Source organism: Parus major, chromosome 1A (genome assembly GCF_001522545.3).
Source record: "Parus major isolate Abel chromosome 1A, Parus_major1.1, whole genome shotgun sequence".
In the NCBI taxonomy this organism is placed as follows: domain Eukaryota; kingdom Metazoa; phylum Chordata; class Aves; order Passeriformes; family Paridae; genus Parus; species Parus major.
The window spans coordinates 14,783,622-14,801,614 of record NC_031773.1 but is presented as its reverse complement, the minus strand read 5'-3'; the positions used below and the strand labels follow the sequence as shown (position 1 = coordinate 14,801,614).

The following is a 17,993-nucleotide window of genomic DNA, read 5'->3' as shown; positions in this document are numbered from 1 at the left end:
CCTCACAGGGTATCAAATACATTAATGAATAAAACACATACAGTAATGTACTACTACTCAACTACACTATACAGTTACTTGCAGATACATGCTCAGCTGCTCATTATTGAGCTTCTCTCAAGGTTACTATATTTTAAAATATGCCAAATTGGGTTGGTATGATTAGCCAAAAATCCACTAAATAAAGAAGCAAATCACTTCATTTTATCAAAGCCTATAGAGAGCACTCACACAAACAGATCCACTCATATAGTTGATACTAAATGCCACCACAAAATTCCAGGTTAGGCAACTAGGAAAAAAAAGTAGGGAATAAACTGTACCACTAGCAAGTCACACACAAACTGCGTATCTGAGTAAAGCTTAACTACGTTCATTAGGACTTTCATACTATTGTAACTGTATTGAAAAATTATCCTTAAATTTAATGGCTTTATAACTCTAAGCCAGAACAAAGTGCCCACTACAGAAGGAGTCCACTACAACTACAAAAGTAAAATTCCAACAAGTTGTGCTAAAAGATAAAGATTAATTTATCCAAGTAAATAATTAAAATAAATATTCAAACACAAAACGAAAGGGTCAAAAGATTAATAGGAATTTATAGTTCACTGGTTCTTATCAGTCAATTCTCTCTATTATGCAAGTTCTGCCAACATATTTGCCCTTCTTCATGCTCCCTTATTCCCTAACCCCTCACAAACTAATCATGAGATGTGCTCTTAATACTCTTCCTGTTTTCCTTAGTTCTGTTTGGAATGTCTCCAAATATCTAGCTTTATGAACCAGCCCTAGACAGAAGAGTAGATCATGGCAAGCACCAAGGTAGCTGACAAACAATTCAAGGAATTCAGTGCTAGTTATTTTCACATGGATTCTCCTACTTGATTAAAGTGAATAAAAGGATGTAAAATAGTACGGTTTCTTTGTCCAATTAGGCCTGAAAAACAGTATTATATATTAATAAAGACAAGTGCTCAGACATGGTGAATAATTCATTTTTTCTTAAGTGAGACATACATAAAAACAAATTAACAATTTAAAAGTATAATCTGTCCAAGTGCTTCAAAAGTGTGCTTTTTAAAGCACTAAAATTCAGGTCTATATTTTTATTGTCTTTGTTTCCATGTAACTTATCAGAAGGATTTTTTTAAAAAACTACAACTCAAAAATATTTAAATTAATGGAAAAAAAATTCTAACTGCTTTTCCACTGCAGTCAAAATCAGTCCTGCCTCACAGCAGAGAAGTACCAAGTCCTCCATGTGTGGGCTCAACACAGGTTTCTGCTTCCTTCTGGATCTTTTCCATGGTGCAAAGCAGGAATCATCACTTGGTAAAACCAAATTCAAATACTGTCTATCTTATTCATCACAGTTCTCCCTTTCTTCAGGCACCCTGCAGCAAGCACAAAAGTACTTTCACTGACAACAGATTGCCACAGCAATGGGGAGAGTGGGGCAACATATTCCTAGAAATTGAAATTGAGAAGGTTCACAGTGGATATATCCAAGCAAGCCAAGATAATGCTGAACAGTTTCTATGCTATGTTACAGTTATAAATATATATATATACACACACATATATATATATATTCAGGTGTACATATAGTAAGTGTTCAGTAATACATGAAAGCAAAGAGTGCAGCAAAGAAAACTGATGGGTAAGTAAAAAGATTCAGGTCACCAAGTGGCTTGTGTGTATTGCAGCTTTTTCAGAGGAATGCACAGGACGTTTTCTAGACTTACATAAAAGATGTAATTGGCTTTTCAGTACTTTTAAGTCTTCAATTCAACAGTTTTGTGTAAGATTTCTTCATTTTTTGCTCACCCAAATCCCACAGATAACAATACTCCATTTGATTATCAAAGAGTATTTAATGGAATATTGTTCATGTTTATGATAACTTAAGTCAATTTTCCTGATGCCATGAGTGTTATAAAATCATGAAAATATTAAGAAACACCACTGAAATATACTTTGTATATGGAAACTACATTACTAGCAATTTGCATTAAGGAGAAAAAAAAAATCAATGTGATTAAATGGAACTTTTCTATCATTTGATAGAAAAGTGATTTAAAATATTTTTAATAGGTTTTCATAAAATTTTACAAGGGTTTTAAAACAACATTTATTTTCTTAATACTTTCACAAATTGCAGGAAAACATTAAAATATCAATTATGCTTCATGTCCCTGCTTTAATGTAAATCCATTTTGTGTTTCATAAATCATTTCAAAAAAGAATGTGTACATAAAAACATTTAAACGTAGTATTGTGCAAAACCTTTTATTTATTTAAACAAAGAAAAGTATGGAAACAGCAGAGGCTTATTACAAAGTTTAATGTCAAAAATAAAAGAAAACTTGAAGAGCATACTACAATTGCAAATAAAATCTTTGCATCTCTCTCAAACTGAAGAAATCCCTCATATTCCTGAAGCTCAGTTCTGGGAGGTCTTCCAGAATTTCTCTCCTGGTAAAGCAGAAAACAGTGAAATTTCAAGGGCCTGGGAGAAAGAGAAGCATCCAGTTAATCCAGTTACAGCTCTTTGTTCTAGTTTATAAAAACAATTTTTCTTCCTTCAGTTTCAGTCAGTCTCTTCTAAATAACTACAAATATGTTACATCTTTTCCTTTTTTTCTCCTCAAAACATCTAGGTACAAGTTCTATCCATAATTCTCCAAGGACTAATAGAATTGGTAAAACTGAATAATGAAGGTCTAGAAATGTAGACAGCAGGATAAATTATCTCAAATTAATTTATATATACTGTAGCAAAAAAGGCTTGGTCTTGTAAAGGAAATAATGCATACTGAACAAAATTTTACCTTATAACTCTGTAAGTATGAAGAAAAGCAGTTCCTTAAAGTCAGTGGGTTAAATATTCTTTGCCCTCTGGCTTGCTATCTCATCATTCAGGAATTCAGTTTTATGTACATTCCAAACAGATCTATTTGTTCCACAAAAATTACAACTCTCCTGAATATAAAAATCTCTGCTTAACTAATAATTTTTCCTATTTTATAAAAAAAATACTGATGAATTACCTCAGATACGGCCATGATAAAATGTTCCAAAATTTTACTTCAATTTTACAATTAAAACAACCATTTTTGATACAGTATTCAAAGTGGGGGGAAAAACCCCAAAATTAATAGTTTTAAATACAATTATTCACTGTTGAAAAAGGTGAAAGGAAGACAAAATGAGACTGCATACCAGTTATAAGGGCAGGAAGACTTCCTGGAATATATAAGAGGGAATGGAAAAAGTGGTAAACAAGGGAGTTATAGACATATGATGGCACTTTAACGACCAAAGAACCTCTGTTTACTTATAGTAAAAGTAATCTGGGAATAAATCCTATCCCATTTCCACTAGGATTTGGGCCTAGATTAATTATCACTTAAGTCATAGCAGTATCAATTTAAAAAACACTAGGTAACAAGTTTCATTTAATGTCATCTACAAAAGGATTTAAGATGACAAGAAAAAATACTTACAAGGGTAGGATCTCTCTTTCCGAAGTTTTCAGTTCATGAGTTCTTGTAAGCATCACCAACTTGCCTCAGGCTCCTCTATTTCAAGATTGCAGACAATATCTCAATCGCCACTGCAGTCTTCAGCAGCCTCATTTTTCTTGACATTCTTAATCCGACATAAAATGACCAAGTGTTCATTGAACACAATAGTGTTCATTTCCTGCCTTTGACTTCCTACTAACTGCTAATTTTCCCTTGATCCAATACTCCTAGGTGTCTTAGAATTATTTCATACAGCTATTCCACTTAGCAACAATCTGACATGCATCCTTATCATAGTGGCACTTCTCTGAAACTTTCCTCTCTCTGGATGGTGAATAAATCCAGATCCTCTTTGGGGTTTTAGATATACCCACAAGCCCAGGGAACGACGATGTACTGCAATGTCAGATAAAGCGAAGCGTAGGTGAGCAAGAGACCACAAGTAATTGTGCAGCACAACCTAACACTAGGGAACAATGTAGCTCTACAGGAACTCAGGGAAGAGGAAGGCCTACAAAGAGCACATCTGTAGCAACTTGCAATAAATATAGGATTTGCGATTCAGTGCAAAATTTCCTTGTCCACATTAAGTCTACAAAGAGTGAGTATTCACATGGTATATCTTATCTCATTAACAAAAACCCCTCTGGTGCATTTGCAGGGAGGAGATTCATTTTGACACAAACTAATATGCTACAAACACAGAGGGCTCTCAGGAAAACTGCCCTGACAGTAATTGGCATTTGTTCTGACAGCACATGTTACAACACTACTATTTCATGCAGGAGGTTAGAAGTAAGCCCAGAACAGTTTTCCCACACCTCCAGGGTTTGGATTTCTAAGGAGGCTGATATAGTATGATGAAATAAGATTAAATATCTCTAGCATTTTTCATGAGGAAGAAAAATTTAAAAAAGAAAAAAATATTGAGAATAACACACCATCATCTGGTACAAGAAACCTAAGGTTTATAATCATTGTCCTCCTAATTTAGGCCAGAAAATCAAAACTGAAACTACTGTATCCCAGCAGAGGCCAGTATCTACCCCTTCTGAAATTTTCTTCAATTATAGTTTTTCCTCTCCTGGCTTGGTTTGACAATTAAGTTTTATCTTGCTGAAAATGTTACAGCATTCTGCTTTTATTGCAAACTGGAAACTAATGAGACATTACCAGATTACACTTTCATCATACTGATGGAAAGTTTGAAAGAACGTCCTTAACATTTAACATACTCAATTCCTACATTCAATAACTCAATATATTCTAAATGAAGGAGTCTATGTGCTAAAATTAGGTACCTCAACCCATACTAAACCATCAAAACATCTATCAGCCATTATATACAGACCCAAAAATCTATTTACGCCATTCAGATTTGAATGAGAAGTAAATTAGCATTTTCATCCATGTGATTTATATCTTCTGACGCTCCTTAAAAAGTTTCCCAAACAGTTCACTGATGTCTTTAGCAGAGCAAAAAGACTCCCATCACTAGAAAAACTATGTCACACAATTGTTATATAAGATTAAGGGCTCTCTCAGTTATCATAGAGCTAAAATAAACATGGCTTTCCTCCAAGCAAATTTTGTATTTGATGAAACTGCAAATGTGTTCAAAAATTACCAGGATGTACCATCAGATTACCTAATCAGCACAGTTTTATTATTAATGGCATTGTTAATAATAAGAATTTACTGTTAATACTTAATAATTCTTTGACTTTTTTAACTACAAAAGAACCTAAAATAAAAGCATTATTACTTTCAACTGTATAAATTAGGATCCAAGTGACTTAGAACTGCAGTAAAAAAGGTCTCAAATTAAGAAAAATACAAAAATCAATAGTGAAAAGATGGCAATAAAAAAAGCTGTTTAACACACAAACCAATGTTCATGTAACACGAAGAAATGAGATTTAGAGTAAAAATCTGAAGTAAATACAGAATATTATCGAAGTAAATATAAATACACTAACAGTGTAAACATTTTTGATAGGAAACTTCTGCAATTCTGTGTTTATTTCTACATAAATTACTAAAGTCCAATTCACAGTGTTAGTTTTGAGTCCTATCATTTTATTACGGGATTTTTGATGTGCTTGATAAATGCAATGTCCTCATTTCATTTATTCATTCTAACTTGAATGCACCACTCAGTGTAACTTGAACAAATTAGAAAGATTCAAATCAAAAAACTATTTAAAGGAAAATCTTTGAAAGTTTTTATATGTCTCTGGGGGAAATAACCGCTGTTAGCACTTAACCATGACCACCACTATAGTGAAAGAAAAAAACCCCTTCATTTTGCTGTTTTTCTTATTATATAGATACTAGTTCTTAAATGAGCTTTCAGAATACAGTTTTCTGACCTTCATACATTTCCCCCAACTATCTTTTATGGTTGAAAGTTTTCACATTTTGTCTTTCTTCACCAAACACATAAAGGAACAGCTATACTCTCCAATATGACAGTTCTGACAAAGTGGCAAATACATTAACAATCATCAGGGTCTCCAAATGTAAGTTGGTGGTAAAGACAAACTTATTTACCATTTTAATTAAATGGCCTATTTAACATGGAATATCAATTCTCTAATCACATCTCATTTGAACTTCTTATTTCAATTAACAACCCTAAAGCCTACTAGAGACCCTACTGTTCTAGGACCATTAAGAACATTTTCGTGATCTGTCAAATGAGGGAGTAAAAGGCAGAAACTGCAAATACTCTCAGGAGTAGGCCTCTACCCTACTTAGGAGATGATTAGGGAGAAAGCAGCAGTAGTTCTCATTAGTTGCTTAGCAATGAAATGTCCCCCTATGAAACAAGAAATGAACAAAGCAACAGAGGCGTTGCCATGCAAATGAATAAATGTCTATCATCCACTCAAGGATAATCTGTCCTTCATTAAAACTAATCTGGATTAGTACACCAATGGATATCTTGCACTGACAAGGTAGGAAGAATCCACAGTATGTAGCCCCACTGAAGTAGCCAGACAATACATTGCTCAAGTTTTTATATGCAACGATTTAATTTTCACTGTATGTGTCTATGGTAAACACAAGTACAAGGAAAACAGTTTTAATTCAAACCAGATTAACACTGTCATTTTTACTGTTAAACCTTACCTTTTATATCCATAATTATACCCAAGTTATTAAGGACTTACTGTTAACAGTCAGTCGTTCACTTAATGCTTATAACAACTTAAATACAAATCTGTAAACTTAAGATTTAACCCACATCTAAGTTATTTATGTTTTCAAAAGTATATTCACACATAAAGCCACAAACTCAACACAAATGAAGTTGTTGACACTACCATTATTAATAATATTGTAAGTCTCATAGGAGTTCCTAACCAGAGAAATTTGATTGCTGTTGTCTTAATTTTCACACCCTAATTCCAGGATGCCATTATTTCAGTCAGAGATACAGTTTAATAGGTTCCCTTTATTTCAACTTCCCCACAACTGATTTAAAAATATTCATGTCTCATGGGTTATATTTTTTGTTTCAGTGGGTTTTTTTCCTGAGGGGCAGGAATTTGTTGTTTTGCTTTTTTGTTTTGCTGCTGGTGTCCAGTTCATATGTACAATATAAAGATTAACAAAAAAAAACATGAATTAGAAGAGAAAGGGAAAATAAAACAGTGAACATTTTCACTGAGCAGAAATCAAGATGATTCCATAACTTCACTGAGTACCTAAAATCTGGTTGCTTCTCAGAAGATATCTGAAGTGATACAGATTTATAATTACAAAAATTTATGATAAAATTAATGTATCAAATGATGCTCTGATTAGTTCATCTAAACTGCTAGAGTAAAATGAAAATGATGTTTCAAAACCAATACTAATTCATAATTCAGTATTAAGATAAATCTTACCTATGTATTCACAAACGAAGACTACAAAAAAAGGAGTAACGAGATCATTTATGCCCTGAACATATCCACTGGCTGGATGACGTATTGCCCAAATAAACAAAATTCTTTCAAAGATCTGAAAAAGAGTTAAAGAAACCATCAATTTATTTTAACAAGTGATAAGCACATTTTAAACAAGACACTTGCAAATTATCATAACATCATAGAATTATAGAATATCCTGAGTTGAAAGGGACCCAACTCCTGGCCCTGTGCAGGACATCCCAGGAATCACTCCATGTGCCTGAGAGCATTGTCCAAACACTTTCCCATCTCTGGGCTGTGACCATTCCCCTGGGGAGCCTGTTCCAATGTTCAACCATGCTCAGAGTGAAAAACCTTTCCCTGATCCAACCTAAATCTCCCCAGATAAACTTTGAGTCCTGTCATTGGTCATGAGAGTGAAGAGATTGGACCTTCCCATCTCCTTTCCCTTGTGAGGATGTTCAAAACCTCTTTGCAGATAAATATCACGGAGTTAAGTAATATAAAAAACATTCATACAACAGCATAAATGAACACTGGTATTCATAACCCAGTGCTACATAAGCTTCTCAATTCTTCAAAGGGAAGCATTTTCAGGGTATTAGCACATGTTAAAACCAACCTAGTATATAATTCAGTTACAGTAGTTAATACAAAGTAGCTCATATTCACTGGAGCTTTTCCAGTAATAAAAAATTACTCTTTTCTCAAGGGAAAGAAATATTAAATGATCTTCCCATCATTTTTCATCTCTTTGAATGAAGTATTCTACTAATGCAATATTCTATTTATCCCTAAGTAATAAACAGAAGGACTTGATATAGTTTAGATTTTTTAATAGCATGCCCATAAAAAGAGATTCCACAACAGTTAAGCTTGCCTAACACTGCAGTGTGGAGGTTTACACTTCAGGCATCTGCATACTAACTAATGAAAAACCTGAAAAAATCAGGAAATGTAGAATTAAGGCCACTGCCTGCCATATCACAGAGCCTCACTTTCTCAACTCTGTAAACTGAAGCTTGCTTAGGATCTGCAAAAGCTCGTGAGGCCTTACCATATGTCAGCATGAGAAGACAAAAGAGAGCAAGGAAATGAGAGAACTATTTTCTTACTCCATTTAGGTCTGTGACAGGCTGTATTTCCTCTCAATTACTTGCTTCTGAAGATATCACATGCCTTTGAAAGACTGCAAATAAGCAGCAGAGTGAAAGTGCTACATGCTTTGTCCTAACAACAGGCACACAATCAGGAATATATAATCTTCTGAAACAAAAGAATGTTTGCTCATTCATGAGAGCCCAAACTATGTTACTCTTCAGACCTGGCCTCAATACTAAAAAAAGGAGACATTTTGGAAAGACCCAAAGGATTCTGTGGTTTGCTGCAACTCCAGAAGTCAATGAATGCTCAGGCTTCAAGAAAGCTAGTGAAAGGTCTGCCTTGAAGGAATCCAATATGTGGAGGAAGTTTATTTGTGAAGTCAGGATTGTTTATATTCAATCTCACTTTAAGATTTGTTAGATTAAGAAGCTGACTGTTTTAATTCCATTTTAAATAAAATCTCATTATTTAGCTTAGAAGTCCTACTGCAGTAATTTTTAAATAAGGAAAGGTCTCAGCATAAAGGACTCACATCCTGGTACTTGAAATTCCCAACTGAAGCCAAAATATATTTGCACCTTTTGCTTTGAAAACAAGTCTCAAATATCAACATCCATCCTTCCCCTACAGGCTTTCTTTTGAGAGTCAACTCTCCTCCAGGTTTTATGTTTTGTTGGCTGAAAATTCACAGAACAGGGGAGAGAGTCATCAACAGTAAGTACAAAATGTTTTGGTGGGCACTGAAAAACAAGCCCTAAGACAGCCCACATTTGATCCATTACAATCACAACTGAGATTCAGTTTTTGCTCAGTGTGATGTCAGAGATCAGGCAAAAAGGAAAGTATTTATCAGCAAATCCTCCACAGAAGCCTCTTGTTTCCATTAGCCAAGATGTTCACTCCTTTAGCTACAAATTCTTGGTACTAGTCTGGTCACCTCATAAATTTTAACAAGAACTGCATATTAAACCAAAATAAAAAATATAATCTCTGCCCTTTAAGCAATAGCCAGTGGTGTTTCACTGTCTATCAATAACTGTATAAAGATTTTACACTCAGACATTTACAGCAAGCTTTTACATTTTACATAATCATACCCTGATGAAATTACAGTTATTTATGTGATATTTTTAATATTACTGGAAAACTGCCAATCTAGCAAGGTTATTTAGCTCACAGCCACTCTGCCTACTCCTGTCCATTACCACTTCTACTGTCTACAACAGTAGTTTCTCACTATTATCAGAGTTATCATTCTGTATTTCAGTTCTGAAAAATGACACGTTTAACATAATGCAAATACAAAAAAATTTCTCAAAAAACAAATATCAGAACGAGCTGACTAGAGGAACTTATTAAAGTAGCAACTGCAGAATGTAGAACAGGATTATGCACTAGGCTGAATCAAAAACTCATGTATGATGGGGCTACAAATTAAGCACAGTCAACAACCAATCAAAAAAATCACAGCAATTCAGAAAGAACAGTCAATCAAAATACCCATTGCAGAAACTATAAACATAGTGTTTTTTCATAAAGGCATGTCTGAAGTCAAACAATTCACAAATTTGTACCACCAATCTTTCATTTCCCCAGAATCTGATAAGATACACAGTTTGCATTGCAAATTGAGAAGTCAATGGATTTTAAAATGTTTTTAAAATCCAGGTATGAGGGAGGTGTTGTTTGCATTTTCTGGGGGGGAATGTCATATTTTTGATCAGGAAGCACCACTTAGTGATGGCACATCAGCTTTAATATCCCCAAATGCTTCCAATCAGAAATTAAACTACACACTGAAATTGCATTTTCAATTTCCTACCCATTTTCGTTAAGTTTCATTCACCATTCTGAATCGAAAAAAATGAGCACTGGAAACCTGAACAGCAGACTGATTTAAGTTTCTATACAACACTCATGACTGTGTTCAAATAGGACTCAGTAAAAAGGTCATTTTCCCAAAAGGATCCCTTCTTGATTTCCAAACCAGAAACAAAAAGTAGAATTATTTTTCTACTATGAACCACTACATCTCATGAGATGTCATTACCAATTTATTATTCTCTTTTGAATTTGATTCTCATTCATAATTACAGCAAGAATTATATTCATATACATAAAGAAAAGAATCCATCAACTTAAATGAAGGTTCAAATTACTTGTGGGTTTTGCCACCTCAGAGGAATTTCAAAACTTCCAAAGCCTTAATTCAAAAGCTTTTGAAAATTTATTTTTTGTTTTCTAAGTAGGAGAGGGAAAGAAAAAAAAAGAGAGAGGAGGACAAAATTATAAACTATTTTAAATTGTGCAGTTTTCTTGGAATTATTATGTATAATATGCAAGCATAGATGGGAAATAGCCATGTGCTTTCCATTTCAACAAAATTCAGTTAAAGACAAAGCAAGAAAAGATAATAAATTAGATAAGTCCTTGTTAGCTAATCAAATTTATTACAACTAAATAATAAATAGTCTTTAAAACAACTTGACTGCACTATATGAAAGACCTGCTCTCCTCTTTCAGGGACACCATTAAGTCATTTTCAGCCCTTTAAATCCTTGCTCCACCATTACCTTCCCCTCTCACAGGATTTATATAACTCCCATAAAAAATAAACACTTTAAACTTATTTTAAAAGGAACACATAATAACTAGTTATTTCTGCACATCAGATCCAAACCATCTCTTTTTCTAAACTGCAACATTTTATTACAGAAACCAAACTCTGAGTTCAGATAAGAAATTAAACAGTCTTATTAACTCTAATTAAAAGTTCTTTGGCAACAGAGACTCTGATACCACCAAGAACAGCAAAAATCTTGGAATAGCAGCATTTGGAAATTTAAGTCAGGAGACTAAGGTTTATACATGTGCTGTCTTTCTGAAGCCTGAACCAGTGATTTTGTCCAGTTCCATCAATTACAGTCTCTTCACCTCGCTCTATGTGAGATTCTTCCCAGTAGAGGTATCATTACTCTACATCTTTGCAGCATCAGAAGTACGTACAAAACTTGCCATGATATCCACAACAATGGTTTTGAACACAGTGTCATCCTTTAAAACTTGTCTTTGACCCTTACTCTGATTCCCTTTCTGCTGTATAGCATTTGCTATCTCACCTTAAAAAGGGGAGAGTGACTGTTGCTCACCAGAGACCAGCTCTGGGAACAACACACCCTACCTACAGGAGCCACTGGGAGAAGAGAAGGAGCCCTGTGGGGCTGAGGGATTCAGTGGTGCTCTGGTAGGTCTCCAGAAACTCAGAAAGCAAGAGAAATAAACACTGGAGAGATTGAGTGGTATCACCTTTTCAGCATGTTTTGTACAATGGCACTAAGCAAGTAGGATTTGGTTAAGATCATAGAGAGATGCAAGCCCATTCTCCCAGAAGCCCACTGGTCTAAATAATTTCCTTAATAGTTTATTTCTTACTGGTATTGCTTCGTTCTTGTTCCTTCATCTTACTTATACTACTCGATTCATCCCTAGAACAGCCCAGGTGAAACACCACTGTGTAGAAAGCAGGTGGAAAGCCCAATATTTATAGGTATTTCTTTTGAAACACTGTACTAGCCTATTTCTTCAAACCAATTCTCTAATGTGTTGAAGAGTACTGCCATTAAACAAATAATTGGAACAATGGAAAACCAAATGAAAGCTAGTTCTGCATTTATGTTCTCATAATGAACTACCAGATTATGTTCTATTTGGATCTGTAATTGTATAAACAGAAGCTACATGGAAATACATTTGAAGGTCTAACTAGAACCACTAGAAAGGAGAGTAAGTTGAAGAATTAAACTAAATAATTGAAAGAGGATAATCCACACCATCTATGCTATTTATAATCTATATGCTTCAAAATGAAAAGTCCCCATGAGATTCAATTCCCCAACAATAAAGGGCAATCTGATTAATATATTTACCATTAATCACATTTACTCACATATATTTACATTGATTATATAGTTACAACAGTAGTAAAACAATTTAAATAGTGTACTCAATATACAAAACTTACAAGGAAGCAAAATCAGACAAGGCATTCAAACCAGTGGTGCTACACATTCAGAAAGGAGAATTTCCCAAGTGGAACACTAAGAACTTCCAGACCTTAAATGTTTTTGACAAACACATAGAACCACAGAGCCATGCTCTGGATTACTTTAAAAACACAGTATTAACAAAACATTTAAAAAGGAAAAAAGGGGGAAAAAACCCTCAAGGGCACAAGACCAAATTAATAACTGACAGTTTCAATACAGGAAATGAATGAGATGCCTTTGCTTTTATTACTCATACTTACACCGCTATTCTTAGCCTTTACTTACATATCTTCATTTTTTTTTACTTCTTTAAGCTAGTTCTGAAGTCAAAATAGCAAATGCAATCAAATTAATTATTAATCAAATTGATATCAGATTCATTAATAAAATGTTTTCTTGAACAAAAAGAAAATACATCATTCTTACCTCTGTTACTTTGGGCTGAAGTCTTAAAACTTCAGGACTCATGCGTGGTATATCTATGTGGATCTAATTAGACAAAGAAGAATACTGTAAAAGGAACCAACAGCACACTTTCTAAACAACACAATACTTAAAATCATTCTATTGGTTTACACTATTAGTTGTAATCCCATTTTTTCATTACTTTTGGGATAACATGGATTTTTACTGCATTTAAAAATATAGAGCCAAATTTCTAAGTTAACCTTTCAATTAAGCAAAATTTAAAAACATATATCTGTATTCACGTTCTTAGATGCTTACATCACATTTTAATTATTTGCAAATTATAATCATATTGGCAGTACTCATTACCTCAGGGTAATTATGAGTAAATACATACGACTACTTCTGTAAAGTCAAATTCAACTGCCACTATCAGAGAACCATTTAGGTTAAAGACCTGTAAAAGCATCAAGTCCAAATGTCCAAAGGTAAAAGCAGAGTCTAGCACCTATTTTAACATATTTGACAATCAAGAAGAGAGCATAAAAATACATGTATTTCTAAAATTTTTATTCCAAACTTTACAAAGGAGTTTTGTACAACAGAGTGCTCAAGCACTGAGATGATGACAATGATTTTGGGTTACCTTCACAAGCCTTACATTAGTGATGCTATATACTTCTTGCTACTAAAGATTAGTCTTGAAACTGAAAGGAAGTTCTTAGCTTTTTCTGTCCCAAGGAAGGCTAAAGTACCATTGCTTAGTGTTACAACCTACTCATTTCAATACAAAACTTGAAGAAAAGTTATCTGCTTATCTGAGTGAGCAGGAAAGTTTGACACGCCTACATTAATTGTACATCATATATAGTTTCAACTTCTTAAGCAGAAGTTGAGAGCCATTAAGGAACAGTCACTGTTGTACTCTCCCTGTCCATCTTCACTCACTTGAAAGAGGGTCTGAGCAGGAGATGAAATATTTGAAAATACAACTATTTTTAAGCAGAAAACCATGGCAACACTAACACTGACATTAAAGGAAATCCACTTTTTCGAATTTCAGATCAAAACTACTTCATTTTTTGATTCTAAAATTAATTATTAGAGGGTTGTCTATCTAGTAATATTAAAGAAACAGAAAAACAGTAGCAAAGTTCAAAAATAACCTCTAAGTGCTTTAGCAAGTATTCTGTAGATAAAAGTCAATTCATTAAGTATTCTACCTGTCTGTAGGTATCTTGGTGGTTTTCATCATTTCTGGAATCATAGTATTGTTCAACAAATGCAAAATACTCTTTGCGTTTTCTTTGTAAAGTGCTTTCTCTTCGGTCCACATTTGCAGGAAGATAACCCTGAAAAAACAGTGAAATGAGAAGGATATCACACTTTCCCTTACAAAATGCACTGCTGGCATTTGATTATATGTGACAGGAGATCTAATAAACTGATGTAGTGCCATGTACTCCCACACAAATCTAAATAATCCTTTACTAAACTATTTTTCTAATCACTCCAACCAGTACAAAAGTTCAGATACAGGCACCTTATAAAAATAGCTGCTTTTTTTTTTTGGCCTTCTCTTTTTCTTCCTACAAAACACAATTTCTCATCAAAAATACTATGATGGAGTTGACTTTTGAGGCAAAAAGCTTAAATAAGTAAGTTCAGGTAAATTTAATACTATGTGAGTTCCTTAATTTCTATGTGGCCAGTATTGGATCAATTCCATTAAATTTTTAAACAATGTCTATTAACTCAGTTGCCTCCAAGTAGGAATTATATACATTAGCAAGGGAGGCATAGATTCAAAACTAGGAAAAACTTCTTCATGGAAAGGATTATCAAGCATTGGAATAGTCTGGCTGAGGAAGCATCCCTGGAGGTATTTACAAGACATGCAGATGTAGTTCTTAGGGACATGGTTTACTGGTAGACTTGGTAGTGCTGGATTTATGGTTGGACTAGACAACCTTAAAAGTCCTTTCCAACCTATACAGTTCTATGATTCTATATTAAAATCATTGAAAATGTTATTCCTGTTCACTTCAATTCCTTCATTTATAATGACAACAGAATCAGTACAAGCCATATTACATTCCAGATACCTCAGGAGGTACTTTCTTTGGCAAAACTAATTCCTTTAAGATACGCAGACTTGTGTCTGATACCAAGTACTTTAAATCCCACCAGCTTCACTTTTGCCAAAAGACTTTGTTGGACATGTAATAGACTGTCCCAATATTTTGTGTTAAATATTGAACTCTACTGCCCATTTATTCTCAACAGTTGTGGTTTCTTCCCTGTAGGATATCTTAGTTGGTTGCATTAGAAAAGAATTCATTTTTGAGATCAAATGTGATTGTTTGAAGGACACCAATACTTTCTCAGCAAGTCTTTTTGCCGTTATTCAATTTCAAAGACTAAGCTAATCTTTCAATTCGACATGTCATGTTTCCTGTTCACTTTACAAATTGGGTTTTATTTTTAAAAGTTGGGAAGGCTTGCAACGTATCAGCAGCAAATAAACTAGTGGAGAGTTTAATCCGTTTATTCATTAATTTCCTCCAAAGGCTTTTGCAAACATATCTTTAGTTTTGCTATTCAAAAGAGAAGACAGTCTGTATAGCTCTTCTTGTTATTTATGTACAGTGTACTTAACATTTTTGCTCTATTTTAAAAATAAATTATGTCAGTAGACATGTATAACATCAACAGAGTTTTAGACTGAAAAGGTGTCTTCATCAAACACTGGTTAACAATATTAACCTGCTGACTATGTAGCAAATATATCAACTGATCAATTTCCTAAATAATATTTTCTAAATTCCAATTTCTGTGTCAGTTTTACAAACAAGACAATCATCATTTGCGTCAGATACCACCAAGTGTACTCCATTCCCTGAAAAAAATTAAGTTTGGACTTATTAAATAAGACTTTTAAATAATTTTGAAACAAACATATACTAAAACCAGAACTATACTTTGGTTTCTTCAGCTTTCTGGTCGGTTTTTAGTATTGCAACTCGTCTTTAATCAAAATATCACTTGATTTTTAGGAATATTTATTTCCCCAGGAGCTCCTGGTGCACTGTATAAAATCATAAAATGGTTTGTGTTGGAAAGAACCTTAAAGATCATCTAGTTCCAACCCCCCTTCCACTAGACCAGGCTGTTCAGAGCTCCATCCAAACTGGCTTTTAATCCGGGAATTACCATTATTACTCCCACAAAAATTGGAAGCACTTTTCTTTCCCACTCAGAAAAGAATATGAAAGAAAATGCTGCCTTACAGTATAAAAAAAGTAATTATTACTAAACTACATCTTTGGATTTCCAAAACATACTAAATGAGGACCACATAATAGATAAGAAATCACAGCAGGACTTACTTAAGAAAAGCGAAGAATTTTCAAAATACTGCCATTTGGAGGTAGAAAACACAAACAAACAAATAAAAATAATAATAAAAAATAAAATAATTTTTAAAATAAAATAATTTTAAAAATAAAACTAAAAAAAGAGCCAGATTTTTGTAGATCTCTTACTTGAAAAAAAAATCCACTTAATTGCTAAAGTATAAAACAAGTAATCTGAAAGCAGGTTTTTGCAGAGGAATGGCAAGATGAAGTTGCAAACTGAACTGAAATAGATTCCAAACTGGAGTTGTTAAAGCAGCAGAACAAGAGAACTCTACATTTAGGCATTTTTTTAGATCAAGAATACTAAATCAAAATCACTTTATAGAATTAAGTTAAAGCCTCTGGAAAGCCTATGCTCTTGCTAGAAATCAGGAGGAGTCAGCTCATTTATATTTGTATAATTTGCATAATTCCAACTCTCTAAACCTCACTGTCAGTCTTCTGATGCAGAACTTAAAAAATACTTATGTTTTAGCTTACTATGTTTCAAAGTCAACTTTGAGTTAGCAATAATTTTTCTTACTTTTAGCACTTTAAAACAGATATCCTAAATTTCAAGGAAAAAAATGCCTTTTTTACTACCAAAATCACATATAACTTTGGAAACAGAACTGAACTAAATTGTAAGCTCCGTGTTTAATTTCAATTACAGCAGGGTATTTGAATATCCACCATTAAGCTGCATCTGCATTTAGCATTAGAAGGAACGAAGCTGCACATTTAGTTTAGCAAGAGAGACTCTTTCAGTCACTGGAAATCAGTGTCAATCTGAAGTAAATACTTCGCATTCCCTACAGAATTATTCTATAAAAAGCAAAGCTATTTAAGTCTACTCTCTGAAAAATTCAATAGTGCTAAACTGCTGTGTGTATAATTCAGAATTTTAAACAGTACTTAAATGCATGAAGATTTACTGAGAAAGTGTCTTTCACAGCCTCTGGAGAGTAGACATCACGAGAGTTCTGCTTCTTTTTAATACAAACATCCTCATAAACCTTCTTCCAACCACAGGCACACAAACAACAGCTAAAATGCTTAACTGTTTGTCATCACAAGCATTATGGCTGAAAAGACTGACATGAAAAATACCTCTGTGAAGAATAACCTGTGTTTTTGCAGAAACTTTTTAAACATAGTGCAAACACCAAGATGAAAAAAATCCTGTTCTGCAACACCAAACCCAGTGAATCACATATCCCATGAGCTTCTCTCTGATGCCTAACTGAAACACCTCCATGTACTTCAGCTAACCTACTCTCAAGCTACAGCTATTGCAAAATCCTCTGGCCACAGGGAAAAGATCAAATGCTCAGCCAGCCAAAAACTCGCACCACAAAAAAGTGATTAGCTTTTTAATGAGGTTGTCTCTCCAAACTGACTCACAGGTCTGACATCAGGAGAGCCAATGCCACAACTTAATTGACACGGTGGTTCAGAATTGTTCATCTTAAAGCACTACAGAAGAATCAGCCAAAGAAACCTACAGATCCTATCACTCCTTTTCCTCACTACAGTGTTATTTCTTTCTTGCAGTTACTTTAATGTGAAGTCAGAATGAAGTCTTCC

General features: G+C 33.9%; 1 protein-coding gene across 1 annotated transcript in view; it reads right to left on the bottom strand.

Annotated features, from left to right (window-relative positions):
- The window catches only part of TBC1D22A (TBC1 domain family member 22A), a 140,913-nt gene that overhangs the window by 103,967 nt on the left and 18,953 nt on the right, over positions 1 to 17,993 (bottom strand). The window contains exons 6-8 of the mRNA XM_015627966.3: positions 14,232 to 14,360; positions 13,027 to 13,089; positions 7,427 to 7,541 (exon numbers count right to left, since the gene is read on the bottom strand). Coding sequence (XP_015483452.1) covers positions 7,427 to 7,541; positions 13,027 to 13,089; positions 14,232 to 14,360 — 307 coding nt within the window. The remainder of the gene's footprint in view (positions 1 to 7,426; positions 7,542 to 13,026; positions 13,090 to 14,231; positions 14,361 to 17,993) is intronic.